Below are 21,738 nucleotides of genomic sequence, written 5' to 3'. Positions count from 1 at the left end.
TCAAGGCGTTCTAGCAGGTAGCCAGCAATCAGAGTTCTACACCCTTACCAAAAATCATGACTTTTTGAGTTCCAAATCCCACTTTTCATACGATTTTTTGAGTTCAGGTATTACAACCATAAAAATGGTTATATGGGTTGAACTGAAAAATTCGTATGAAAAGTGGGATTTGGAACTCAAAAAATCATGATTTTTGGTAAGGGTGTAACAAAAAAAATCAAACCATCCACTTTAACGACCCCAGGTATTTTGTATATCCCTGTTTATATAGCCCTGTCAACCTGTCAAACAAAAGGCTACATAAACCTCGTGACGAAAAAAAAGCAACAAGAAAAAAGCACCATGTACATTCGGCGAAGAAAAACGAATCATAACAAAGCGCCTCCCTCAGTGACAGCAGGGTGATATCGACGTTGGTGATTTCAAAAGAAGTTATGTTTGTTTTTTCTCAAAATTACGGAAATCATGTTTTATTGAATATGGATGATCAAGTATCAACAAAAGCAACGTTTTTCATCGTTTGTTATCATTAGAACATCTTATTTTGCTTTTATATAAAAATGGTAATTGAAAATGGATGCTCAACATTCAAATGCGTTTTTCTCAAAACGCATGGTTTGTACATGATGCTTTTTGAAATGTTGGCATCGAAATCAAAAAATGTAAAGTGACCAAATTTCAAAATTCAAAACGTTAAACGTTAAAAGATTAAAAAATAGAATTAACAAAGTTTAAAATTTAACAAAATTAAAATCACAAAAAAAATAAAATTTACAGAATTTCAAAATGCAAAAACAAACTTTAAAATTAAAAAAAAAGCTAAAAAACCGACGGAAGGTTGCAAGATCGATTTGATTTGGTTCAAAAGTCGAGCAGACGTTGACCGCTTTGACTCGCTTTAACGCGCGTTAACTTGCGATAACTTGCTTTTAGGTGGCGTTATGTGAAAAGTCGGCACGATGCACGGGGTGGTCACATGCAATAAATTTTATATATGCCATATGTTGATCCGTAGCGCATCCATATTTACGAACATTTAAGATTTCGTCATACGTTTCATTTCAGTGTATATCTTTCAGCTGTCAACGCAGCCCGCGTGCTGTTTATTTGTTTACAATCAAGTTGCATAACCAAAAAATTAACAAGCAACGGCTGCACACAAATTTGTTTATTTAAAATTTAAAGAATTTGATTTAAATTAAATTTAATTTTAACGCACTGCACCGAAAGAACAAAGTGGAAGTCAGATGACATAAACAAAATCAACTCAATAAAGGAACGGGTAAATTTCTGGGCATCAATTTGAGACCAATGTCGAATGCGAATTCGATCATTTGATCTTCCAAACTTATCATTGTAGTTGAGTTCGACTCGTACATCTTCTTGCCTTTCGTGAAAGCCACGGCTGTCATGCATCGGTAGCAGTTGCCTTTCTTGTGCTGCAGCCACGTCCGAAGCAGATTCTTCACGCCCACGTCTCTTTAAGCTCCCCATAAAATAGATTCAACTCAATACGTGCCTCCTGCGAGTAATGTCTTCCACCCGGCATCGATCCTGAATCATACCGGTCCTTCTCCCGTTCATCCCTTCTGGATCAGATGCTACTCCCACCATCGCCTTTCGTCTGATAACGCTCCTGATGGCCACTGCGAGGATGAATCCGCTTGCTGTAGTAATCGGCCGACGACGCCTGATGAGCCTGCCACGCCTGTCCTGAACATCGGAAACACAATCGAGAATTTGACAAACAGCGACTTTTCTGAAGGAACCATATTTGAACCCAAGACCCAAGAGAAGAAGACCGCAATTACTTGTGCCCCGTTGTGATTAAGCTACTCGCTACTCGGAAGAGACAATATTACTTCCGGATTATCAGTTCTCGTCGTCAAAAGCCAAAGCCGGCTTGTGGAAATAAATAACGCAGAACTCATTGACTTTTTATTGTAAAATTATTCTTCTTTCTCGACTCTTCTCCTTTCCTTTATCAACAAGCAGCACCTCCAGCAGGTCAGATACACGTCTGTCACGAACATTGTCGCCCAAAGCAGTTTTGTCACAAAGTTCACTTGCTCGCGCCGGAAATGGAAACCGATCCGTTGTTCACAATAGCCTCTATTTGCTCAATCACGTTTGGTGGGCACGCTTCGATATACTTTCGGTTTCTCCTCCTCATTTCCACCGCTTCCGTTTCCTCCTTTATTACCACCAGCCGTCCGGATTCACACGCATTTTTCCTTGGTTTTTCTAACACTACGGAGAGGAGTTTCCGTTGTTGTTGATGGGTGAGTAGACCGATTCCAGGCTGGTGTTGCAGATCTGCTTCTACTGCCGCTGCTTTGCCTCGCAGCTGTTCCAACATTCTGGTGGGGGTAACGAAATTTAACTAAGGAATAGTTAGTATGTAATTAAAACGGCAAACCTTATGTAGACATCGCTGACCATATTCTAGTTCTATTCTAGCTGGCATGTCTTGTGGTCAATGAAATCCAGCTGCAACTACATAATCTCTCATCGCTCAGCCTCTTGGGCCTGGTCCACGATGACATGCTTCGAGCCCAGACTCAACTGGTCCATCGTCGAGAAGTCTTCTTCGGAACATTCACTGCCGATTGGCCTTTTGATGGTCCGCTATTTCGACGATCCGTAAGCTGTGGTCAGGGGTGCGAGAAAACTTGCCACTGTTACTACACAAAAAAATCTTGATGAAAAACTCGAAGAAAACTGCTTTTTCATTCAAGCCACATGTAAGAAGCTGTCAAAAAGGTGCTTGATTTTTTTTCTTGCGAGACGTCACTTTTATAAAAGTGACGTCTCGCCATAACACTGATATAAATCATACAGTGGCTTCAGCGCATTCCGTGCATCCATATTTACCAATATTTACCATATAAACGTGATGCGCTCCGTATTCGCTACGGATCAAAAGAGTGCCCAACCCCGTGATTAAAAACCATTTCTGATCACTTTTTTTCATTTTAATGCAAAATTTTTTTTTGACAAGACAACATTTTTTCGATGGACCAACTATGGTCCCCTTGGGACGAGCTGTCAAGTAGGAGCTTTTCTGTCAAGAAGGACCGCGAGGTTAATTTTTAAAAATTGATTTAAAAATCCATTTTAAACTCTTTGTGGTCGTACAAAGGGTCATTGTACTCAGAAAAATAAGCTTTATCGCTGTAAACAATAATATCAGCAATCTAAGCTTCATTTTAGGACCCAATTAATACATTTTTCAAATAATAACAAAACAAATTTGAAGACATTTCATTGTATCGTTGCTGAGATATAGCTATTTCAAGTTAGCCATTCCAAAAACAGGTGCCACGATATTTCAACACTAATTTCACCAAATAGGCTCAAAATATTGGTGAATTTTTATATTTTTGATTTTTGAATTTTTTAAAGAAGCAAAATAAAAAAAAACGGGCTTTGGTTCATTGCATCTCAAGCTATCGTGGCACCCGTAAATCAATTCGGTGATTCGAGAAAAAACGCTCTCAAAGCTTGACCGACGACGTTTGACAGTTCGCTTTGCGCATGGCAAAACATCGCGCTCAAATCTAGATTTTTATTTAATAGGTCATATGAAACACAATAGCTTATAGCATCTTTTCGTCTCTTACTAAGTTTAATAATGAAATATGTGCATGAAACTATCAGCAGCGATTGAAAAACATCTTTTCAATGGATTTAGTAAATTTTCTGTAATATGAAATTTTGTGATGTTCTAGATGTATGTAATCCCTTAAATGTCGAATATTAAATGGATGAGTTTTGTTTTTCTTTCAAAATAAAGTCAAACTGTCCAAATGCATTGACATAATCATTTAATTTCCTGACAAAAAAGCACAGAAATGTTGACATTTTATGTAAGGTACGCACTTCGGAAGTAATCGGTTAAGAAAAAATTCAAATGGGCAGCAGCGGTAGCGAAAGCAAGTCAGAGAGGGCGAAGAAAAGCCCCAAGAAAACATTCTCTCTCTTTTGTTCCGCCGTTCGTAAAGCTCTTTCTTGACCCCCTTTCTTTTGAAGAGCATACCAGTCCTAAAAATGTAAAAAAAAATTCAGAAAATAAAAATTTTACAAATATTTGATTTTTTCCGAGATTTAGACGTGCATTTCAAAATGTAATAATAAAAAAATCAAGGATCAAAAATATTTAAAATACAAAATTAAAAATTTCTAAAAGTGTAATAATATAAAACCAGAAAATAAAAAATGGAAAGTAAAACACGGTATTTTTTTTTATTTATTCTAATCTAATCTAATCTAATCGAACACAAGCGCAGCCAGTCCGAAGAAAGCATCCTGGAAGAACTTGTGGTAAGATTACGCCTCAAGTCCTTTCTTGTCAATATTAATGATTACAGTACATCCGAGTTACCCCGAAAATGTATAGCAAAAATTAAAGCGGCCAGGCCTACTGCGTTGCATTAACCGCAGAGACAGATTCTGTGAACGGATCACATTTCACAGAATCATCAGGGGAGGAAGGATGCGTGGACATACCGTACCAAACGCTCCGAATCAGTTGTGGTGTGGTGTGTTAGTGTAAATTTGGCAGATAATAATATTTAGAGGCGGGGGGGGGGGAGTTGGGAGGGGGAGGAAATGAGGATAGGAGAAAGGGAAGGCGGGAAAGGGATAATATGGATATATCATTTGGTCAACATAATATTATATAAAATAAGGGAAAAAACTTCTATCAAATAATGATAGATAAAATGGATAGATCTCACAAACTCCTGGGTCCAACTCGATATAACCGGAAAGTGTTGTTCCACAACGCCTTGATTGTTGCTCTTGGAAAACAGGCTGTTATCTCCAGAATCCTCCTCATCAGCTGGAAAAAGACTTCTAATCCACCGGAACCGAAAAACCGCCAGAAAAGTTTCACTGCAGCAGAAGTCCATCGTAAAAGCAACTGCACCGGAACAGCAGGAACCAGGAACCAATCCACATTGAAAGCGATCCACCAGAACTGAACTCCACTCGTAAATGAACTACACCGGAACTTTACTCCAACGGTAAACTTTTAAAAAAATCTTGAGGATAATCCACTTCTTTGAAAAGAGAAAAAAAAAACGCCAGCGAAAAAAACTTTCCGTCCGAACACGCGCGTAGGTTGCTTCGATCTCCGGTATTTTTTTATTTATTCAAAAAAAAAAATAAAAAAATGGAAATTTAAAAATATTCAAAACGATTCGTACTCAATTATGCAAAGTCATCGAAATACCTATAGTTCACTACGGATAGTTGAATACTAGGTTGAATATCGATTTTTTTCAAGATTTAGGAATCTTGCTTAAAATATTCCTCGAAAAATGCCCCAAAGTTATCTTATTTCCCAAGTGATTTTCTGTACCGTCATCAGGGGTGACATTGGGTCTGGGGGGTGAGATTGGGTCTTAGAAAAATGAAGAAATTTGTATGACCCAATCTCACCCCCAGACCCAATGTCTCCCCTGATGACGGTATTTTAAGATGTTGTCATTAAAGATTTTAAAAAGAATTTAAGAATTTTGGAATCTGAGAATTTCAAGAATTTGAGAATGTAATGATTGTAAAATTTTAGAATTTCAGTCAAGATTTCAGTATTTTTTTTTAATTTTCAGAAATTAAAATTTGTTTGCTGAATTTTTATTTAGTTTTTAGTTTCTGACTTTGTTTTTAATAATTTTTGATAAGGGGCGTTGCGAATATTTTTTGAAGTATCTCTCACGCGCTTAAACCGAACTGTCAACTTTTCTTTGAGGGTCATGAAAAGAATGCGCAAAATTTCTTGACGTGTTGAGGAACCGATCAAGGAAAATTTCAAATGGGCAGCAACGGCAGTGAAAGCAAGCCCACAGAGTATACATTGTATCGAACATAACTCTGTCAATTTCTCACAAAACTATGATCTTTTTGCAAGAATTGAAAGCTTAAACATTCAACTATGTTTGGCTGATAAGGGTATTTCATCAGATAAACTCTTCGAATAATGCCAAGCTTTTTTAAAAAATATTTTAAACCGGCATTTTCAAAATGTTGGGGGTAATTTGATCCCCCTTTCAACATTTTGAAGAAATCTTAAGCAAAATGTTTCTTATTCATCCAAACTTTTAATTTTCTATAAGATACAGCAATTTTACATTAAACCTATACGTTTGTGTTCAAAATATAACAAATTTAGCATGTAAAATATTTAAAAACTTAAAATTTTATTTTTTAGACCAAAATTGAGCATGATTACAAAAGCTGGTAATTTTTGTTTACAAAACTTTTGAAAAATGGTTCAAACTGCAGTTAGTTATGTACAACTATACTAAAGGAAACTATGTACGAAAACCCAGCCAAATTATTTAATCTTGAGGCCGAATCCAGTGACTGTAAAAATGCAGGGATCAAGTCTCCCTAAACGCACTTTTTTAAACAATTGATTGTAAAAATAGTATGACGATGAATTTAACGTCAAATGCGTAAGAGTTTTGGAGTTGATATGTTTATCAAACAATTCATGTATAAAAAATATTTTTTGAATAATTTTTGAGTGTTTTCTATACTTATCAGAACAACGAAAAAAGATCTCTTGGAAGTTTTTTGCAGCTCGTTTTAGAAACATGTGTGTAACTCAATCTAAACATTTTTTTAATTTTTTCTTTGTTTTCTACAATGAGTTTTAATGAATTTCGCACAACTTTCTAGAACAAAGCTATTTTTTTTACCCACATGCTGACGAGATACAGGCTTGGGATCAAGTGTCCCCGGGGATCAAGTTTCCCCACTCTCCCCTACTCTGTGGCAAGCCCCGTGTGGTGAAGTAAAGCACCAAGAAATTTTTTGTAATGCTATTTCTTTACCCCTTTTTTTGGGAGATGCGTATTGGTCCTGAAGCAATAACTGGCAAGGATGGATCTGAATTCAGGGTCCAAAACAGTAATATGAAATCAAGCAAAACAATGTAAATGGGCCAAAACCGAAGTGTAAACAAAGAGTCTGTCCTGATCGTTCCTAATGTAAATGTTCACTAACGTAAGCAGGACAACCTGTTTGTTTCCACTTCGGTTTTGGCCCATTTACATAGCTCAGCATGAAATGAAAAATTATTCACGATATGAAAATGCTTCTACAAACAACACAGAAAACCATTCTTTGATTCATGAATTCTGAATCCAAATTTCAATATTTTTGTGAAAATTCCGCCAAATGGCGAACCCGGAAAAACTCGGGAAAAACATTTTTTGCTTTTCACAACAAAATGCAGTTCTGCGATGTTTTCAGAACATTTTGACCAATTTTTCAAACATCAATCCCACTGTGCAAAAATCATCGCCGCGGCACCGCAACCTCACACAACTGTCAAAGCTGATTTTGTTTGTCATCATTGTTGGTGAAGAATCTTTCCGCGACGCACTCGACTCAGTAGTTTTTTGTGATATTTCAGAGGAAAAATGGCTCTCGCAGACGTTTGCGGATTCTCCAGCGGTTCGCTGCTGGCTGGTGGCCCCATGGGCTACCAATCCTTCCAGCGGGACATTGCGCTGGGCAGCCAAAACCTGGAAAACAGTCTGTCGCTGGCGGTTCCACCGTTCCAAGAGGTAAGTTTAGTAGCGGAGCGGGGAGGAGGTTATGTTCGTGCTGGCTAACATCCGAGTCATTGTCCGGGTACTTTCGCTTCTTTTCGACAGCCGGCGGAGAATCTGGCCAAACTGCAGGCCCATGGCGAATCGAGCGGCATCAAGATGGACTTTGACCACGGAACGACGACGCTCGGGTTCCGGTTCCAGGGTGGAGTTATTCTGGCGGTCGATTCCCGTGCCACCGGCGGTCAGTTTATCGGTTCGCAGACGATGAAGAAGATTGTCGAGATTAACGACTACCTGCTGGGAACGTTGGCTGGTGGTGCGGCCGATTGCGTGTACTGGGATCGGGTGCTGGCCAAGGAGTGCCGAATCTACGAGCTGCGCAACAAGGAACGTATTTCGGTGGCCGCTGCCAGCAAGATCATGTCCAACATTGTGTACTACTACAAGGGCATGGGCCTCAGCATGGGAATGATGTTGGCCGGGTACGACAAGCGCGGTCCTCAGCTGTATTACATCGATTCCGAGGGAACGCGCACTCCTGGCAAGGTATTCTCGGTGGGCAGTGGCTCGATCTACGCGTACGGTGTGCTCGATTCCGGCTACCGGTGGGACCTGTCGGATGAGGATGCGCAGGATCTGGGACGGCGCGCCATCTATCACGCGACGCACCGGGATGCGTACTCCGGTGGCATCGTGCGCGTTTACCACATCAAACCGACCGGCTGGGTCAACATCTCCAACCAGGACTGTATGGATCTGCACTTCAAGTACCAGGACGAGAAGAAGCAGAAGTTTGGATCGTAAATAGGGGGCAGAGCAGATCGTTCATTCATAATTATTGTAATCGCAACATGAAGCGAAATAAATGCTTTTCGGTAAATTAACGGTAATCAAAGATTTTAATTATTTTTTTCATAGGGACCACCCACAAGCCACGTGGACACTTTTTTGAAATTCAGACCCCGCCCCCCTCCCACTTCGTGGACAATTTCCATTCAAAACAATTTCTTTTTTGTATGGAGCGTGGACAATCGCTTCGCTTTCGCCAAGTTTTCTTATTTTTAGATGTTGATTTTTGGAATTTTCAAATTATTGAATTAAGTACCGTAAACTGGGGTGAGATTGATAGCCCGGGGTGACATTGATAGAAATTTGATTTGGCCACTAATTTTGATACAACCAATATACTGCCGCTCAAATAAGTCCGTCCCATATGTAATTTCGTCAATTTTGAGTTAATGATGCAGTTTGGTTCAAAATCATGTAAACTTTCAGAAAAACTAATAAAATAGAGTAGTTTTCTAACACGTAGCCTTATGGACGGAACAAATTTGTCTTGCGTTTTTCTCGGCTTGCTGTTTTTACATATAGGACGGACTAGATTAAAAAAAAATACATATAAAATTCAAATAACAAGCCATGGTCTCAATATTTCAAAGAAAAAAGTGTTTTAAAATACATTTTACACCTGCCCAGTTGTTTTGCAATCATTAGTTTTCAAAATATCCAAGTATTGGAGAGATTTTTTTTTTCGTCGAAAAAAAAACTTTGCGGTGCTGTCATTGGAATTTCACAAAAATTAAAAATATTTTTGATCGGTCACAGACATGCTAAATATGGTTTTAAACGCAGGAAAATGCATTTCTAATGGTTTTCAGTTGGCTAGACTTGAAAGCTTTTTGAAAAAAATATTTTTTTGCCCCCTGATTTTTCGGACCGATTTTTAAAATCTTCAAAATATTTTTTTTCGAAAAGATCGGAAAATTTCACGAATGTTTTTCGAACCATTAGTTGCTGAGATCTCGACATTAGAAAATGGTGGGTTGTTTTGGTGAGATTTAGAAAACTTCAAATTTCGTGTTTCTTTTTCTTAAAGCGGCTCTATCTCAGCAACCCGAAGTCCAATCTTCAATGTCTCTTGGACAATTTTATAGCAAATTTTCTGAACTTTTCAAAAAAAAATATTTTTGGAAATGGTCAATCCTGATCACTATTTTTAAAAATTGAAAAACTGCAAATATTTCGCTAAAATCAAACTTTCGGTGGCTATATCTTGAAAACGGAGCCCTTTATCAAAAATCTGTAAAGTACTTTTAAATTGCAAATTCAATTTTGCATTAAAAAATGTCAAATTTGCTTTTGCTTGAAACTTTGATTTTTTCCAAAAATCACTATTTTTTCAAAAAATCATAACTCAGCGGCAGATTTTTTGACCATGTTTCTCTATGGCTTTTTGGGAAATTGAGTTTTAGTGAAAAAAAGGTTGATTAAAAAATCTGCAATTTTTTTTCCGTGTGCCTATTTTTTTCTCAAAAGTCCTCAACAACACCTACAACTTTGCCTAAGAAACCAAATTGATCAGAAAATTCAGTCAAAAGTTACAGCTGTTTGAATATTTACATACCATTTTTGTATGGACAGCTGCCAAAATTGTATGGAGACTTGTATGGGTGAACCAATGACGCAAAATAGCTTCTTTGGTCATAGGAAAGGCCCCCACAAAGTTTGGGCCAAATAAAAAAAATACAAATAAAATCCATTTCCGGTTTTGGTAGAGAATTGCTCAAGTCCGGAATTTTTAATTTTACTAAATTTTCAATAAGTGATTTTTAATTTTTTTTTTAATTTTGAAATTCAAGCTTTTTTGAATTTTTAATGTTTTGGAGCTTTGGCTTTTTAAAATTTTATTGGCTGAGAGTGAGAATTTTAGAATATTTGAATTCTTTATTTTGAAATTCGTTGAAATTCATAAATTTTTAGTGAAGTTTATTATTGTTCATCGTACAACCGAAATTCGGTAAAATTTTGTTCATATTGACAGATGGTTTACCGATTTAAACTTAACCTATTTTTCAACTACCGAATTCGGTTAAAAATCTAAGTGTGTACATTTCAGATTTTTTATTGGCATTTTTGATTTTTTTTTTTTTATATCAAATATTTAATTTGTGAATTTAGTTTTTGTTGTGGACAGAACCAGTGCGCGGAGTGCCCCCACCTTCCGCACGTCGCTGGCTCACAAGTGGCTGCCAGTCTGCCACTTTGTGACGCAGAGCAGCGCGTCGATGTTTTTATGTTTGCTGTCAAAATGATTGTTGTGCCATCGTCATTCTATTTCCGCGTCTTAATAAGAATACACACATTTTATATTTGTTCTAACAATCGCGTTTTATTTGCGTATCGTGCGCTGATTCCGTGGTCCTGCCGTAGGTTCCCACGAGACATCACGTCCCGCGCACCGGATACGACAGTTTTTTTTATTATTTTAGATTTCTAATTTTTTATGTTTTTGATGTTTTAATTTCAGGTTTGTTGTTTAATATTTTGTTTTTTATTTTATTTTTTTGTCTTGTTTTTTTTAGGTTGGCGTCACTTCGCGATAACACAGTAAAACGCACAAAAACGTGCTTGAAAGGCATCAACGCTAGTCATCGTGCCGACTTTTCACATAACGCCACCTAAAAGCAAGTTATCGCAAGTTAACGCGCGTTAAAGCAAGTCAAAGCGGTTAACGTCTGCTCGACTTTTGAACCAAATCAAATCGATCTTGCAACCTTCCGTCGGTTTTTTGGCTTTTTTTAATTTTAAGGTGAATTTTTTTGTGATTTTAATTTTTTTAAATTTTAATTTAATTTTAATTTAAACTTTGCAGGCCAAGGATTGATACCTAAGAGCATGCAATGGCACTGACCTTGTTGCGTGCTCTTCGGTTGACGTCCACGTAAGGAACATCCTGGAAGGAGCGTAACTAACTACATCCGTAGTTCTGTTAGATCATCCGAATTATCTTGATCAGAACAGTATAGCTCTGGTTCCTTGCGAGTGTCCTATTTTCTTACCTCCACGTTGGCTTGGTTTTCATGATGACCTAGCTGGTGGCCTGTGGAAACGGATCGTAAACCTTTGACCACCGCGGGTCAGAGTCGAGACGGCTAATGTGGGAAAGGGAAGTAATTTGTGATTGTAGACGGTATTGTTTTGATTCGCAGTATGTTGAGTCAACTGCTGTGGATGTACCTGAGCATCGCAGAACGGGGTTTCTCTTCTTTCCATTTCAGCTAACAGCTATCTTCTGTTTATTATGTTTCACTGATTTTCTAAAACGGCGTCTGTTTACTATCCTTCATTTGATTTCGATTTTACTTATTTGATTCTCTTATTTCTCTACGCTTTTCCACTCTATTTTACCAATTGATGCTGCTGTAACAAACTGTCTGCTTTCCCTTAATTTGGCAGCGATGACAATTTTGATTATCATGTGCCTTTTCTTTATTTTTCTATTTGAATAATTTCTAATTTCTACTATCTTTCTTTTACTATTGATTCTTTACATAGTATATTTCCTTCACTATCTATTGTTTTGAAACTTTACCTTTTTCTTAAGCAAGTGAGGTTCGAGCCCTTAATCAATTTATGGAATGATTAAAGGATTAACAAAAATATTACTATTGTACTTTTGAAAAACATTTCTAAAATGCTTAGGACCAAAAATTGTAACAAAACACCGCGACAAAAGAAATAGCAACAGATAAACAGACTCAACAATAGGGAAGATTTCAGGAGAAAAGAATACACAGTAAATAACAATAAGTTTTTGAATTCAAACTAAAAATAAAACAGTTTTTGCTTTAATGAAAATTGATAGACACACTTTAAATGGTTAGGCGCTTATACTTACATCAAACCCTACGTAATGTACCACCCCCGGCCGAGTTAAAATGCGTAACCGGAAAAGAAGGTGTGCATGCCTGGCACGAACACTCAAAGCGTGTACTAGCGTGCTGCTCGTACTGACTCAGAGCAAGAGTGAGATGTAGGTGTAAGGGCAGTGCGTGTTCGTCGGGAACCTGGTGCATAAGATCGGTCAAGGCCCGTTCTTACACTGAAAATTGCGAATTTTCAATAAGTGATTTTTCAATTTTTTTTTTATTTTGAAATTCAAGCTTTTTTGATTTTTTTATGTTTTGGAGCTTTGACTTTTTAAAATTTTATTGGCTGAGAGTGAGAATTTTAGAATACTTGAATTCTTTATTTTGAAATTCTTTAATTTTTAGTGAAGTTTATTATTGTTCATCGTACAACCGAAATTCGGTAAAATTTGGTTTATATTGACAAATGGTTTACCGATTTAAACTTTACCAATTTTCAACTACCTAATTCGGTTAAAAATCTAAGTGTGTACATTTCAGATTTTTTTATTGGCATTTTTGATTTTTTTTATATCAAACATTTTATTTGTGAATTTTGTTTTTTTATTATTCACTCTTTTAATTTCTCAGTTAATAATTTTTTTTAATTTTAGATTTTTATGTTTTTGATGTTTTAATTTCAGTTTTTAAATTTAATATTTTGTTTTGTTTTTTTAGGTTGGCGTCACTTCGCGATAACACAGTAAAACTCGCAGTAAAACGCACAAAAATGTGCTTGAAAAGCATCAACGCCAGGAGTTGGACACTCAGCACGCTGTGCGTGCACGGCGTTTTACATCCTGCGCACACTTCGCGCACTCTCGCGCACCATCGCGCACCATTTTGACGTTTCGAATCAGAGAAAAAATCGGGAAAACATGGCAACACTTCTAGAAATGTCATGTACATCTTTGTTTATAAACAAACGATGGAAAAATGCGTTCAATTTTTGAAGACTTTTTATTTGTATTCAAAATTTAAGTTAAAACGAAATTATTATTATAATTTTAATAAAGTCTGGTCAACATACGCAAAATCTGGCTAATTCCATTTTTGAGACGTTGGTTCCGGCTACTCTACTCGATGATTCTGAGGATTCTGAGGCTCAAAAAGCCGCCAAAGTAACAGCCCGGTTCCTCCATCGAACCATCCCTGAATGTCGTTCATCCATGGTGCCCCAGAAAAGCAGAGGACGAATTCTACTCCGAAGCCGTGCTGTAAACGGCCACCGGAGGGCTGCGGAACAAGCCAATTTGTGGTGCTGGAGCGGTCATTTTTACCGCCGCTATCTTACGGAAGTGCTTGGAAATTTGCATCCGACGGTGACAAATGGGTAAGGTCAACGGGGCCCGGAGGAGGTCGAGGCGAAACTACACATCCCACTGTCGCGAACGATGAAGATTCTCGGGAACGGTATGAAACGTGTGAAGAACTTTATCTTGCCGAAGCGGGAATCGGTCGAGAGTGTGGACAACTATCTGAAACGGTACCGGAGAGAGGCGTACCAGAGCCACTGTGACCTGCTGGTCATTGGGGAAGGTTGCGTGGGTGCGTTGATTGCGTACTGGTTGAAGAAGCGGGCCCGGAAGTGGTTGAACGTGATCGTGGTGAAGAAGGATGCGACCTACCAGGGAGTGTCCACTTGTCTGGCGGTGGGTAGTTTGAGTTAGCAGTTTCGATTGTGGAAAACATCCAGATAAGTTTGTACGGGGCGGATTTTATGTGGAATATTGAGGAACATCTGGGAGAGGACCTTGAGGTTAACTTCATCCATACGGATGTCCGATGTTGGCCTCGGAGCAAGGATCGGAAGAGTTACAGGACATCTTCTTTTTTGATGAAATAAATACTAAGCTGGTTTTGCATTTTGCTACCTTTTGTTCTCAAATTCTTTATTTGTTTAAACATAATCTTGATTTCCCGGTTATCAGGGCCGCCGTCCGTCGTGCTGCTGTCCGAGAAGCCCATTCCAGACGATGCTGCCCTTCTCCTCAACCAACGCAAGCTCCACCTTGAACAATTCGCCGTCCTCGTCATCAGCACCTTTTTCGACGGCCTTTTTGGTACTGTACTCGGCGGGTTTGACCATTTTGGCTAAACTGAAACCCGTTTTGGGTGTTGAATTTGCCCGGATGAGGAACATGTAACTTAACCCAAAATTAAACGGTTTTGCCGCAGCTGGTGCAGTGGTTGTCGTCCTTGCCACTTCCGAACATACATCATCTGGTGGCCGTCTCGTTCAATTTAGCGGCGGATGATTGCTTCCTTGCTGCCACTGTCCTTCTTAGCTTCATACTCCTCGTCACTAGTGTCCTAACCGGTGGAACCGCGGCCACCGTGACATCGGTTCCAATCTCCTTCGACGGACTTCCAAACCCGGAAAAGAACATACTCGGATCTGTGCTGTAAACGACGTTTGCTCACAGCGCGGATGTCGTGGTCCTGCTCCTCCTTCAGCTGGATCTACCGCCGGTAGCAAGGACACTCCGGAAAATCCCTTAAACGCTCACAAACCGACTATAATTAACCGGAATCTGCGCTGCCTCGAACTTCAGGAATTCAAAAAGTTTTCATAACGCGTTTATTAGTAAACAACGTTAAATTTGACATTTCAAAGCGAAGTGATGCCAGTTGTGCGAAAAAGTGCTATGACAGTTCCCCAAGCGTGAATTGTGTGCGCGCACATCGCCAGCACCCACGAACACCGCGGTGCACCCATTTCACTCTTGAACACAAACGGTTTTCCGAAAACGGTGCGGAGAGTCTAACCCCTTGATCAACGCTACTCATCGTGCCACGGGGTTGGGCACTCTTTTGATCCGTAGCGAATACGGAGCGCATCACGTTTATATGGTAAATATTGGTAAATATGGATGCACGGAATGCGCTGAAGCCACTGTATGATTTATATCAGTGTTATGGCGAGACGTCACTTTTATAAAAGTGACGTCTCGCAAGAAAAAAAATCAAGCACCTTTTTGACAGCTTCTTACATGTGGCTTGAATGAAAAAGCAGTTTTCTTCGAGTTTTTCATCAAGATTTTTTTGTGTAGTAACAGTGGCAAGTTTTCTCGCACCCCTGACCACAGCTTACGGATCGTCGAAATAGCGGACCATCAAAAGGCCAATCGGCAGTGAATGTTCCGAAGAAGACTTCTCGACGATGGACCAGTTGAGTCTGGGCTCGAAGCATGTCATCGTGGACCAGGCCCAAGAGGCTGAGCGATGAGAGATTATGTAGTTGCAGCTGGATTTCATTGACCACAAGACATGCCAGCTAGAATAGAACTAGAATATGGTCAGCGATGTCTACATAAGGTTTGCCGTTTTAATTACATACTAACTATTCCTTAGTTAAATTTCGTTACCCCCACCAGAATGTTGGAACAGCTGCGAGGCAAAGCAGCGGCAGTAGAAGCAGATCTGCAACACCAGCCTGGAATCGGTCTACTCACCCATCAACAACAACGGAAACTCCTCTCCGTAGTGTTAGAAAAACCAAGGAAAAATGCGTGTGAATCCGGACGGCTGGTGGTAATAAAGGAGGAAACGGAAGCGGTGGAAATGAGGAGGAGAAACCGAAAGTATATCGAAGCGTGCCCACCAAACGTGATTGAGCAAATAGAGGCTATTGTGAACAACGGATCGGTTTCCATTTCCGGCGCGAGCAAGTGAACTTTGTGACAAAACTGCTTTGGGCGACAATGTTCGTGACAGACGTGTATCTGACCTGCTGGAGGTGCTGCTTGTTGATAAAGGAAAGGAGAAGAGTCGAGAAAGAAGAATAATTTTACAATAAAAAGTCAATGAGTTCTGCGTTATTTATTTCCACAAGCCGGCTTTGGCTTTTGACGACGAGAACTGATAATCCGGAAGTAATATTGTCTCTTCCGAGTAGCGAGTAGCTTAATCACAACGGGGCACAAGTAATTGCGGTCTTCTTCTCTTGGGTCTTGGGTTCAAATATGGTTCCTTCAGAAAAGTCGCTGTTTGTCAAATTCTCGATTGTGTTTCCGATGTTCAGGACAGGCGTGGCAGGCTCATCAGGCGTCGTCGGCCGATTACTACAGCAAGCGGATTCATCCTCGCAGTGGCCATCAGGAGCGTTATCAGACGAAAGGCGATGGTGGGAGTAGCATCTGATCCAGAAGGGATGAACGGGAGAAGGACCGGTATGATTCAGGATCGATGCCGGGTGGAAGACATTACTCGCAGGAGGCACGTATTGAGTTGAATCTATTTTATGGGGAGCTTAAAGAGACGTGGGCGTGAAGAATCTGCTTCGGACGTGGCTGCAGCACAAGAAAGGCAACTGCTACCGATGCATGACAGCCGTGGCTTTCACGAAAGGCAAGAAGATGTACGAGTCGAACTCAACTACAATGATAAGTTTGGAAGATCAAATGATCGAATTCGCATTCGACATTGGTCTCAAATTGATGCCCAGAAATTTACCCGTTCCTTTATTGAGTTGATTTTGTTTATGTCATCTGACTTCCACTTTGTTCTTTCGGTGCAGTGCGTTAAAATTAAATTTAATTTAAATCAAATTCTTTAAATTTTAAATAAACAAATTTGTGTGCAGCCGTTGCTTGTTAATTTTTTGGTTATGCAACTTGATTGTAAACAAATAAACAGCACGCGGGCTGCGTTGACAGCTGAAAGATATACACTGAAATGAAACGTATGACGAAATCTTAAATGTTCGTAAATATGGATGCGCTACGGATCAACATATGGCATATATAAAATTTATTGCATGTGACCACCCCGTGTTTTTAATCGTGTTTTTTACCGTTGTACATAAAAATTAACATAGGGCTTTAGTACCCAATTGGTGCCCTTGAAACAGATTTGAGATAACTCGACTATTTTTTGATTAGGTCCTATAAACATATGGAAGACAATAGGTTATAGGACCTTTAAAAAAACTCTGGATAAGTTTAAATATGTGCTCATACCTTGGCTCATACCAACCTCTGAAGTTTCATTCCGAGTTTCATTCTAATCCACGAATCCGATGAATATGCTCTGTATTATTTATGAGCATTTTAACCGCTACGCAACTTATGAACGATCCCTTGCCACAAAACATCGCACCACCCAAATTTGACACAATTCGCGCGAACTGTCACTGCAGTCGAGTTGGACCCAAAAGCAAAAAGCAAAAGAAGAAAACGAAAAATTAGTGGTGTGTCGACGACGAATTTGAACTCAAAGTTGAGCAATTTAATCGCAAGAAAACAAGTTGTAAATTTGCAAAATCAAGCCAAATATTGCGCCCCGGGTGTTGGCAGAGGATGTGCTTCGCTTGATCCGGCAACAGATTCCGGAGAAATTGGCTTGACGTGTGCGTTTTAATCGTGTGGGATTCTTCCAGGGTTTGGGAGAGGTGGAGATTTTTGGTGGAAGGAAAAAGGCCTGAAACGTCACTACTTCCCACGTCAGCCGGAATCGCGGAACGTTCAGGATGGTACTGATAGCGGCCGCCGTGTGCACCAAGGCCGGCAAGACGATCGTGTCGCGCCAGTTTGTCGAGATGACCAAGGCGCGGATCGAGGGGCTGCTGGCGGCGTTCCCGAAGCTGATGACGTCCGGCAAGCAGCACACCTTCGTGGAAACGGATTCGGTGCGGTACGTGTACCAGCCGCTGGAGAAGCTGTACATGCTGCTGATCACGACCAAGGCCAGCAACATCCTGGAGGATTTGGAGACGTTGCGGCTGTTTTCGAAAATTGTAGGATTTGCGAGTTGGGATGGGTTTTTTGATTTGTTGGGATAAATGGAGTTCTTTTGGATTTTTTAGATTCCCGAGTTCTGTCGGTCGCTCGAGGAGAAGGAAATTGTGGAGAATGCGTTCGACCTGATCTTCGCCTTCGACGAGATCGTTGCGCTCGGTTACCGGGAGAGTGTCAACCTGGCCCAGATCAAAACCTTCGTGGAGATGGATTCGCACGAGGAGAAGGTCTACCAGGCGGTTCGGCAGACGCAGGAGCGCGAGGCCAAGCAGAAGATGCGCACGATGGCGAAGGAGCTGCAGCGGAAGCGAATGGAGCAGAAAAAGGACGGAGGTCGCGGAGGGTACGGCGGCGGGAGTTCCGAGGGATTCGGCAACAGTGGCTCTTCGGGCGGCGGGGGCATTTCCAATCATTCCTCGATTTCGACCCCCTCGATCGGAATCGGCGAGATCAAGCCGGCGGCCAGTGCACCGTAAGATCTCAATTTTCTGAAGTCTTCAGACAAATTTAAGCAAATTTCATCAATTTCAGCAAACCAGCTCCTTCGCGGAACGCCCTCAAGCTGGGCGGCAAGAACCGGGACGCGGACACGTTCGTCGACCAGCTCAAGAGCGAGGGTGAGAAGGTGACCAGCAATCCGGTGCCGAGTGCGGCGTCCTCCTCGTCGGCAGCGGCCTCCGCCGCCAAGGCCAAGCCGGTTTCGGACGTGCCGATGGATGAGTAAGAGATCAAGATTAATACCAAATTCAAGTCATTAACCATATCGCCCAATCTTCCAGCATCCACCTGCGCCTGGAGGACAAGATCGTGGTGCGCGTCGGCCGGGACGGTGGCCTGCAGGCGTTCGAGCTGTCCGGCCTGCTGACGTTGCGCATTGCGGACGAAAAGTACGGCCGCATCCGGATCCAGCTGGAGAACGGCGACCAGCGCGGAATTCAGCTGCAGACGCACCCGAACGTGGACAAGGAGCTGTTCCGGAGCAAGGGCGCGATCGGGCTGAAGAACCCGGCCAAACCGTTCCCGCTGAACACGGACGTGGGCGTGCTCAAGTGGCGCTACCAGACGCAGGACGAGTCGGCCATCCCGTTGACCAGTGAGTATTTAGATAATCTTCAGCAAAGAATCCTGAACTAATTTGCTCTTCCAAACTTTCCAGTCAACTGCTGGCCCTCGGAAAACGCCGAAGGCGGTTGCGACGTGAACATTGAGTACGAGCTGGAACATACGCGGCTGGAGCTGCAGGACGTGTGCATTACGATCCCGTTGCCGTAAGTCATCCAATCCAGCCCTGGTTCAAAACATCCAACTAACCACCTTCTCCCCCCGCCCCTTCAAGCATGGGAATCGCCCCGTCGATCGCGGAGTGCGACGGCGACTACCACCACGACTCCCGCAAGAACGTGCTCCAGTGGAACCTGCCCGTCATCGACGCCGCCAGCAAGCAGGGCTCGATGGAGTTCAGCGTGCCCAGCTCGATCCCCGGCGACTTCTTCCCGCTGGATGTGAGTCTCCAAATTTGTCTTGTTTCAACAAAAAATGTGTTAAACCTCCCATTCCCGCAGGTGTCATTCTCGTCGAAGGTGCCGTACGCCGAGCTGACCCCGCTCAAGGTGCAGATGGTGGAGGATGGCACGGACGCCAAGTATTCCGCGGAGACGCTTTTCTACACGGACAAGTACGAGATTGTGTAATTTTGTCGCCGGCGCCTTCCCTGAAATCTTGCGTGTGGAAATCAACTACACAGACAGACACACACACTTATGCATTCGATAATAGTGGTACACAGATTATCCTTCTTATTTACGATTATATTACACACACACACATGATGATGATTCGTTGTCCGTTTGCGCTATTGTTTTCTGTATAATGCCAAGTACGCAATTGTTTAGATTAGGAATATTATACTAACAACAAAGCCACACTAACACAAGCGTAAGCTCTATTTCCAAGATAAAACGAAAAACAAACAGTAAATTTAATTTATAGTGAAAGCAACAAATCAGAAAAGTTTTGCTGAAAACGGCATGTAGCGGGGCTTAGAATATATTCTCGCAAAGATGAAAATGAAACTCTGCAGTTATAAATGATAAGTTTTGACGAGAAACAACAGAAAAAAAACCTTGCTAAACTAGGAATGAAACAAACTACAAGCAACATTATTTTATCCACATCGATTAAAAATCATCAATAAAAACAAAAGTTTATGGTATATCGAGATGAAAATTTGTTTTTATTTGTCAATTGGTCAAATCTGTTCTCTCAGAGCCACGTTACATATATTACAATTTTAAGTGATCTTAACACATTGAAGTGATGACTATTGCCCTCGATATCGAAGATTATGATCTACCATCGACAAATTACGATAGAAATTTTACTACCGAGAAATCTTGATTCACAATGCTTTAAAAGGGATCTGTCACTGAAAGGGACTGCTCGATATTTGATAGAACTTTCTGTCAGCGATCATTTCCGAAAACGAAATTTAATCGCTCACACACAGTGAAAGTAAACACAAAAACGAAACGAATGTAAAAAGAGCACCACTCAAGCAGTCACCCGAACGAGACAACGTGCTCTTTCTTTTGTATTTCGTCTCTCTCTTTCTTGTGTTTTCTGCGGGATGACAGAAGTCACTTGAATGCGATCATGGGAGAGATGATCGGAATCTCGGTAGAATGTCAAACGACCGTTTTCTGAGCGAATGTATGTCTAGAGGGAGAGGTCAATGACTGTGTGAGTGACTTTGCGTAGCACTCATTCGTTTGTGTGTGAAACGAACGTAATGGATGTATGGAGCATTAACACGGAATTAAAAAAATAATAAAAATATGATTTAACAAAAACAAAAATTTTAGCGAATGAAAACTTTGCGGTACTGTACATCGAACATTTTAAAAAATTCAATAGATTTTTGAGTGAACCCAAACAGGTTAACAATTATTCTAAACGCAGGGGAATGCATTTGGAATTGATTTCAGTTGATTGCACGACAATCCATTGAAATTTTGAAGTTTTTTGAAAAAATATTTGTTAAGGGGTTACATACATGTAGAAAATCACAAAATTTCATATTACTGAAAATTTATTAAATCAACTTAAAAGATGATTTTCAATCACTCCTGAAGGTTTCATGAAGATATTTTAAGATTAAAGAAAGTTACAAACGATTTAATATGAAAATTTTGCCATGCGCAAAGCGAACTGTCAAACTTTGCGAGCGTTTTTCTCTGAACACCGAGTTGATTTACGGGTGCCACGATATCTCGAGATGGGATAGACCAAATTGGCTGAAACTTGGGGTGAAGACTCGCAAGACATATTCCGTGTGCATGACGAAGCCCGATTTTAAAAATTTGTTTTTTTTTTAAAATACAAAAATCAAAAACTTTCGATTTTTTATATGAAAAACATAAAAATATTTTTATCTTTTTTAGAAATAAACTTTTTGAAAATCGGCCTTCGTCATGCACACAAGACTAATTTAGCGAGTCTTCACCAAAATTTTGAGCCGATTTGGTCAAGGCAGTGTAGAGATATCGTGGCCTCGATCGTGGCACCCGTTTTTTGAAAATGTTTTCTTCATATAGCTGTATCTCGGCAATGATACAACCAAATGTCTTCAAATTTATTTTGTTAATAGTTGAAAATGTATTTTTTAATGTCCTGAAAACAGATTTTAAAAAAGTTGAAGTTTGTGCTCAAACCAACCTCTGACATTTTTGCCGATTTACATGTATG

At 40.4% G+C, this 21,738-nt stretch overlaps 4 protein-coding genes and 2 long non-coding RNA genes across 6 annotated transcripts; 4 read left to right on the top strand and 2 right to left on the bottom strand.

Annotated features, from left to right (window-relative positions):
- The first annotated feature begins 971 nt into the window (after positions 1-971).
- LOC128092791 (uncharacterized) lies at positions 972-1,934 on the top strand. Its single transcript, XR_008212012.1, has 2 exons — positions 972-1,282; positions 1,361-1,934. It is a non-coding gene; the product is annotated as an uncharacterized LOC128092791 (long non-coding RNA).
- On the bottom strand, positions 1,931-2,894 carry LOC120414921 (uncharacterized). The gene is made up of 2 exons (XM_039576253.2): positions 2,420-2,894; positions 1,931-2,360 (listed from the first exon to the last, which is right to left on the bottom strand). Exons 1-2 carry the CDS (start codon positions 2,440-2,442, stop codon positions 2,063-2,065), a joined length of 321 nt encoding a protein of 106 aa, XP_039432187.1. The 5' UTR covers positions 2,443-2,894; the 3' UTR covers positions 1,931-2,062.
- A 4,457-nt stretch (positions 2,895-7,351) lies between these two features.
- LOC120414889 (proteasome subunit beta type-5) lies at positions 7,352-8,463 on the top strand. The gene is made up of 2 exons (XM_039576212.2): positions 7,352-7,580; positions 7,671-8,463. The coding sequence occupies exons 1-2, from the start codon at positions 7,434-7,436 to the stop codon at positions 8,370-8,372; spliced, it is 849 nt and encodes a 282-aa protein (XP_039432146.1). The 5' UTR covers positions 7,352-7,433; the 3' UTR covers positions 8,373-8,463.
- A 6,595-nt stretch (positions 8,464-15,058) lies between these two features.
- LOC120414928 (uncharacterized) lies at positions 15,059-16,063 on the top strand. The gene is made up of 2 exons (XM_039576260.2): positions 15,059-15,574; positions 15,634-16,063. Exons 1-2 carry the CDS (start codon positions 15,552-15,554, stop codon positions 15,929-15,931), a joined length of 321 nt encoding a protein of 106 aa, XP_039432194.1. The 5' UTR covers positions 15,059-15,551; the 3' UTR covers positions 15,932-16,063.
- LOC128092790 (uncharacterized) lies at positions 16,060-17,025 on the bottom strand. The gene is made up of 2 exons (XR_008212011.1): positions 16,712-17,025; positions 16,060-16,633 (listed from the first exon to the last, which is right to left on the bottom strand). It is a non-coding gene; the product is annotated as an uncharacterized LOC128092790 (long non-coding RNA).
- Positions 17,026-17,399: 374 nt separating this feature from the next.
- On the top strand, positions 17,400-20,212 carry LOC120414907 (coatomer subunit delta). Its single transcript, XM_039576237.2, has 7 exons — positions 17,400-17,993; positions 18,063-18,466; positions 18,526-18,714; positions 18,774-19,087; positions 19,151-19,262; positions 19,331-19,496; positions 19,557-20,212. The coding sequence occupies exons 1-7, from the start codon at positions 17,727-17,729 to the stop codon at positions 19,683-19,685; spliced, it is 1,581 nt and encodes a 526-aa protein (XP_039432171.1). The 5' UTR covers positions 17,400-17,726; the 3' UTR covers positions 19,686-20,212.
- The last annotated feature ends 1,526 nt before the right edge of the window (positions 20,213-21,738 follow it).

This window comes from Culex pipiens, chromosome 2 (assembly GCF_016801865.2).
Source record: "Culex pipiens pallens isolate TS chromosome 2, TS_CPP_V2, whole genome shotgun sequence".
NCBI classification, from domain to species: domain Eukaryota; kingdom Metazoa; phylum Arthropoda; class Insecta; order Diptera; family Culicidae; genus Culex; species Culex pipiens.
The sequence above is the reverse complement of the archived record's forward strand: the minus strand, read 5'-3'. Positions and strand labels throughout refer to the sequence as shown.

What these genes read in the sequence shown, in the direction of transcription:
- LOC120414889 (XM_039576212.2), top strand. Translation starts at nt 7,434, where the DNA reads ATGGCTCTCGCAGACGTTTGCGGATTCTCCAGCGGTTCGCTGCTGGCT. An exon ending in CGGTTCCACCGTTCCAAGAG is followed by an intron (nt 7,581 to 7,670) that starts GTAAGTTTAGTA and finishes TCTTTTCGACAG; the next exon opens with CCGGCGGAGAATCTGGCCAA.
- LOC120414921 (XM_039576253.2), bottom strand. Translation starts at nt 2,442, where the DNA reads ATGGTCAGCGATGTCTACATAAG. An exon ending in GTCAGCGATGTCTACATAAG is followed by an intron (nt 2,361 to 2,419) that starts GTTTGCCGTTTT and finishes TACCCCCACCAG; the next exon opens with AATGTTGGAACAGCTGCGAG.
- LOC120414907 (XM_039576237.2), top strand. Translation starts at nt 17,727, where the DNA reads ATGGTACTGATAGCGGCCGCCGTGTGCACCAAGGCCGGCAAGACGATC. An exon ending in TGCGGCTGTTTTCGAAAATT is followed by an intron (nt 17,994 to 18,062) that starts GTAGGATTTGCG and finishes TGGATTTTTTAG; the next exon opens with ATTCCCGAGTTCTGTCGGTC. An exon ending in GTCGGCCATCCCGTTGACCA is followed by an intron (nt 19,088 to 19,150) that starts GTGAGTATTTAG and finishes CAAACTTTCCAG; the next exon opens with TCAACTGCTGGCCCTCGGAA.
- LOC120414928 (XM_039576260.2), top strand. Translation starts at nt 15,552, where the DNA reads ATGGTCAGCGATGTCTACATAAG. An exon ending in GTCAGCGATGTCTACATAAG is followed by an intron (nt 15,575 to 15,633) that starts GTTTGCCGTTTT and finishes TACCCCCACCAG; the next exon opens with AATGTTGGAACAGCTGCGAG.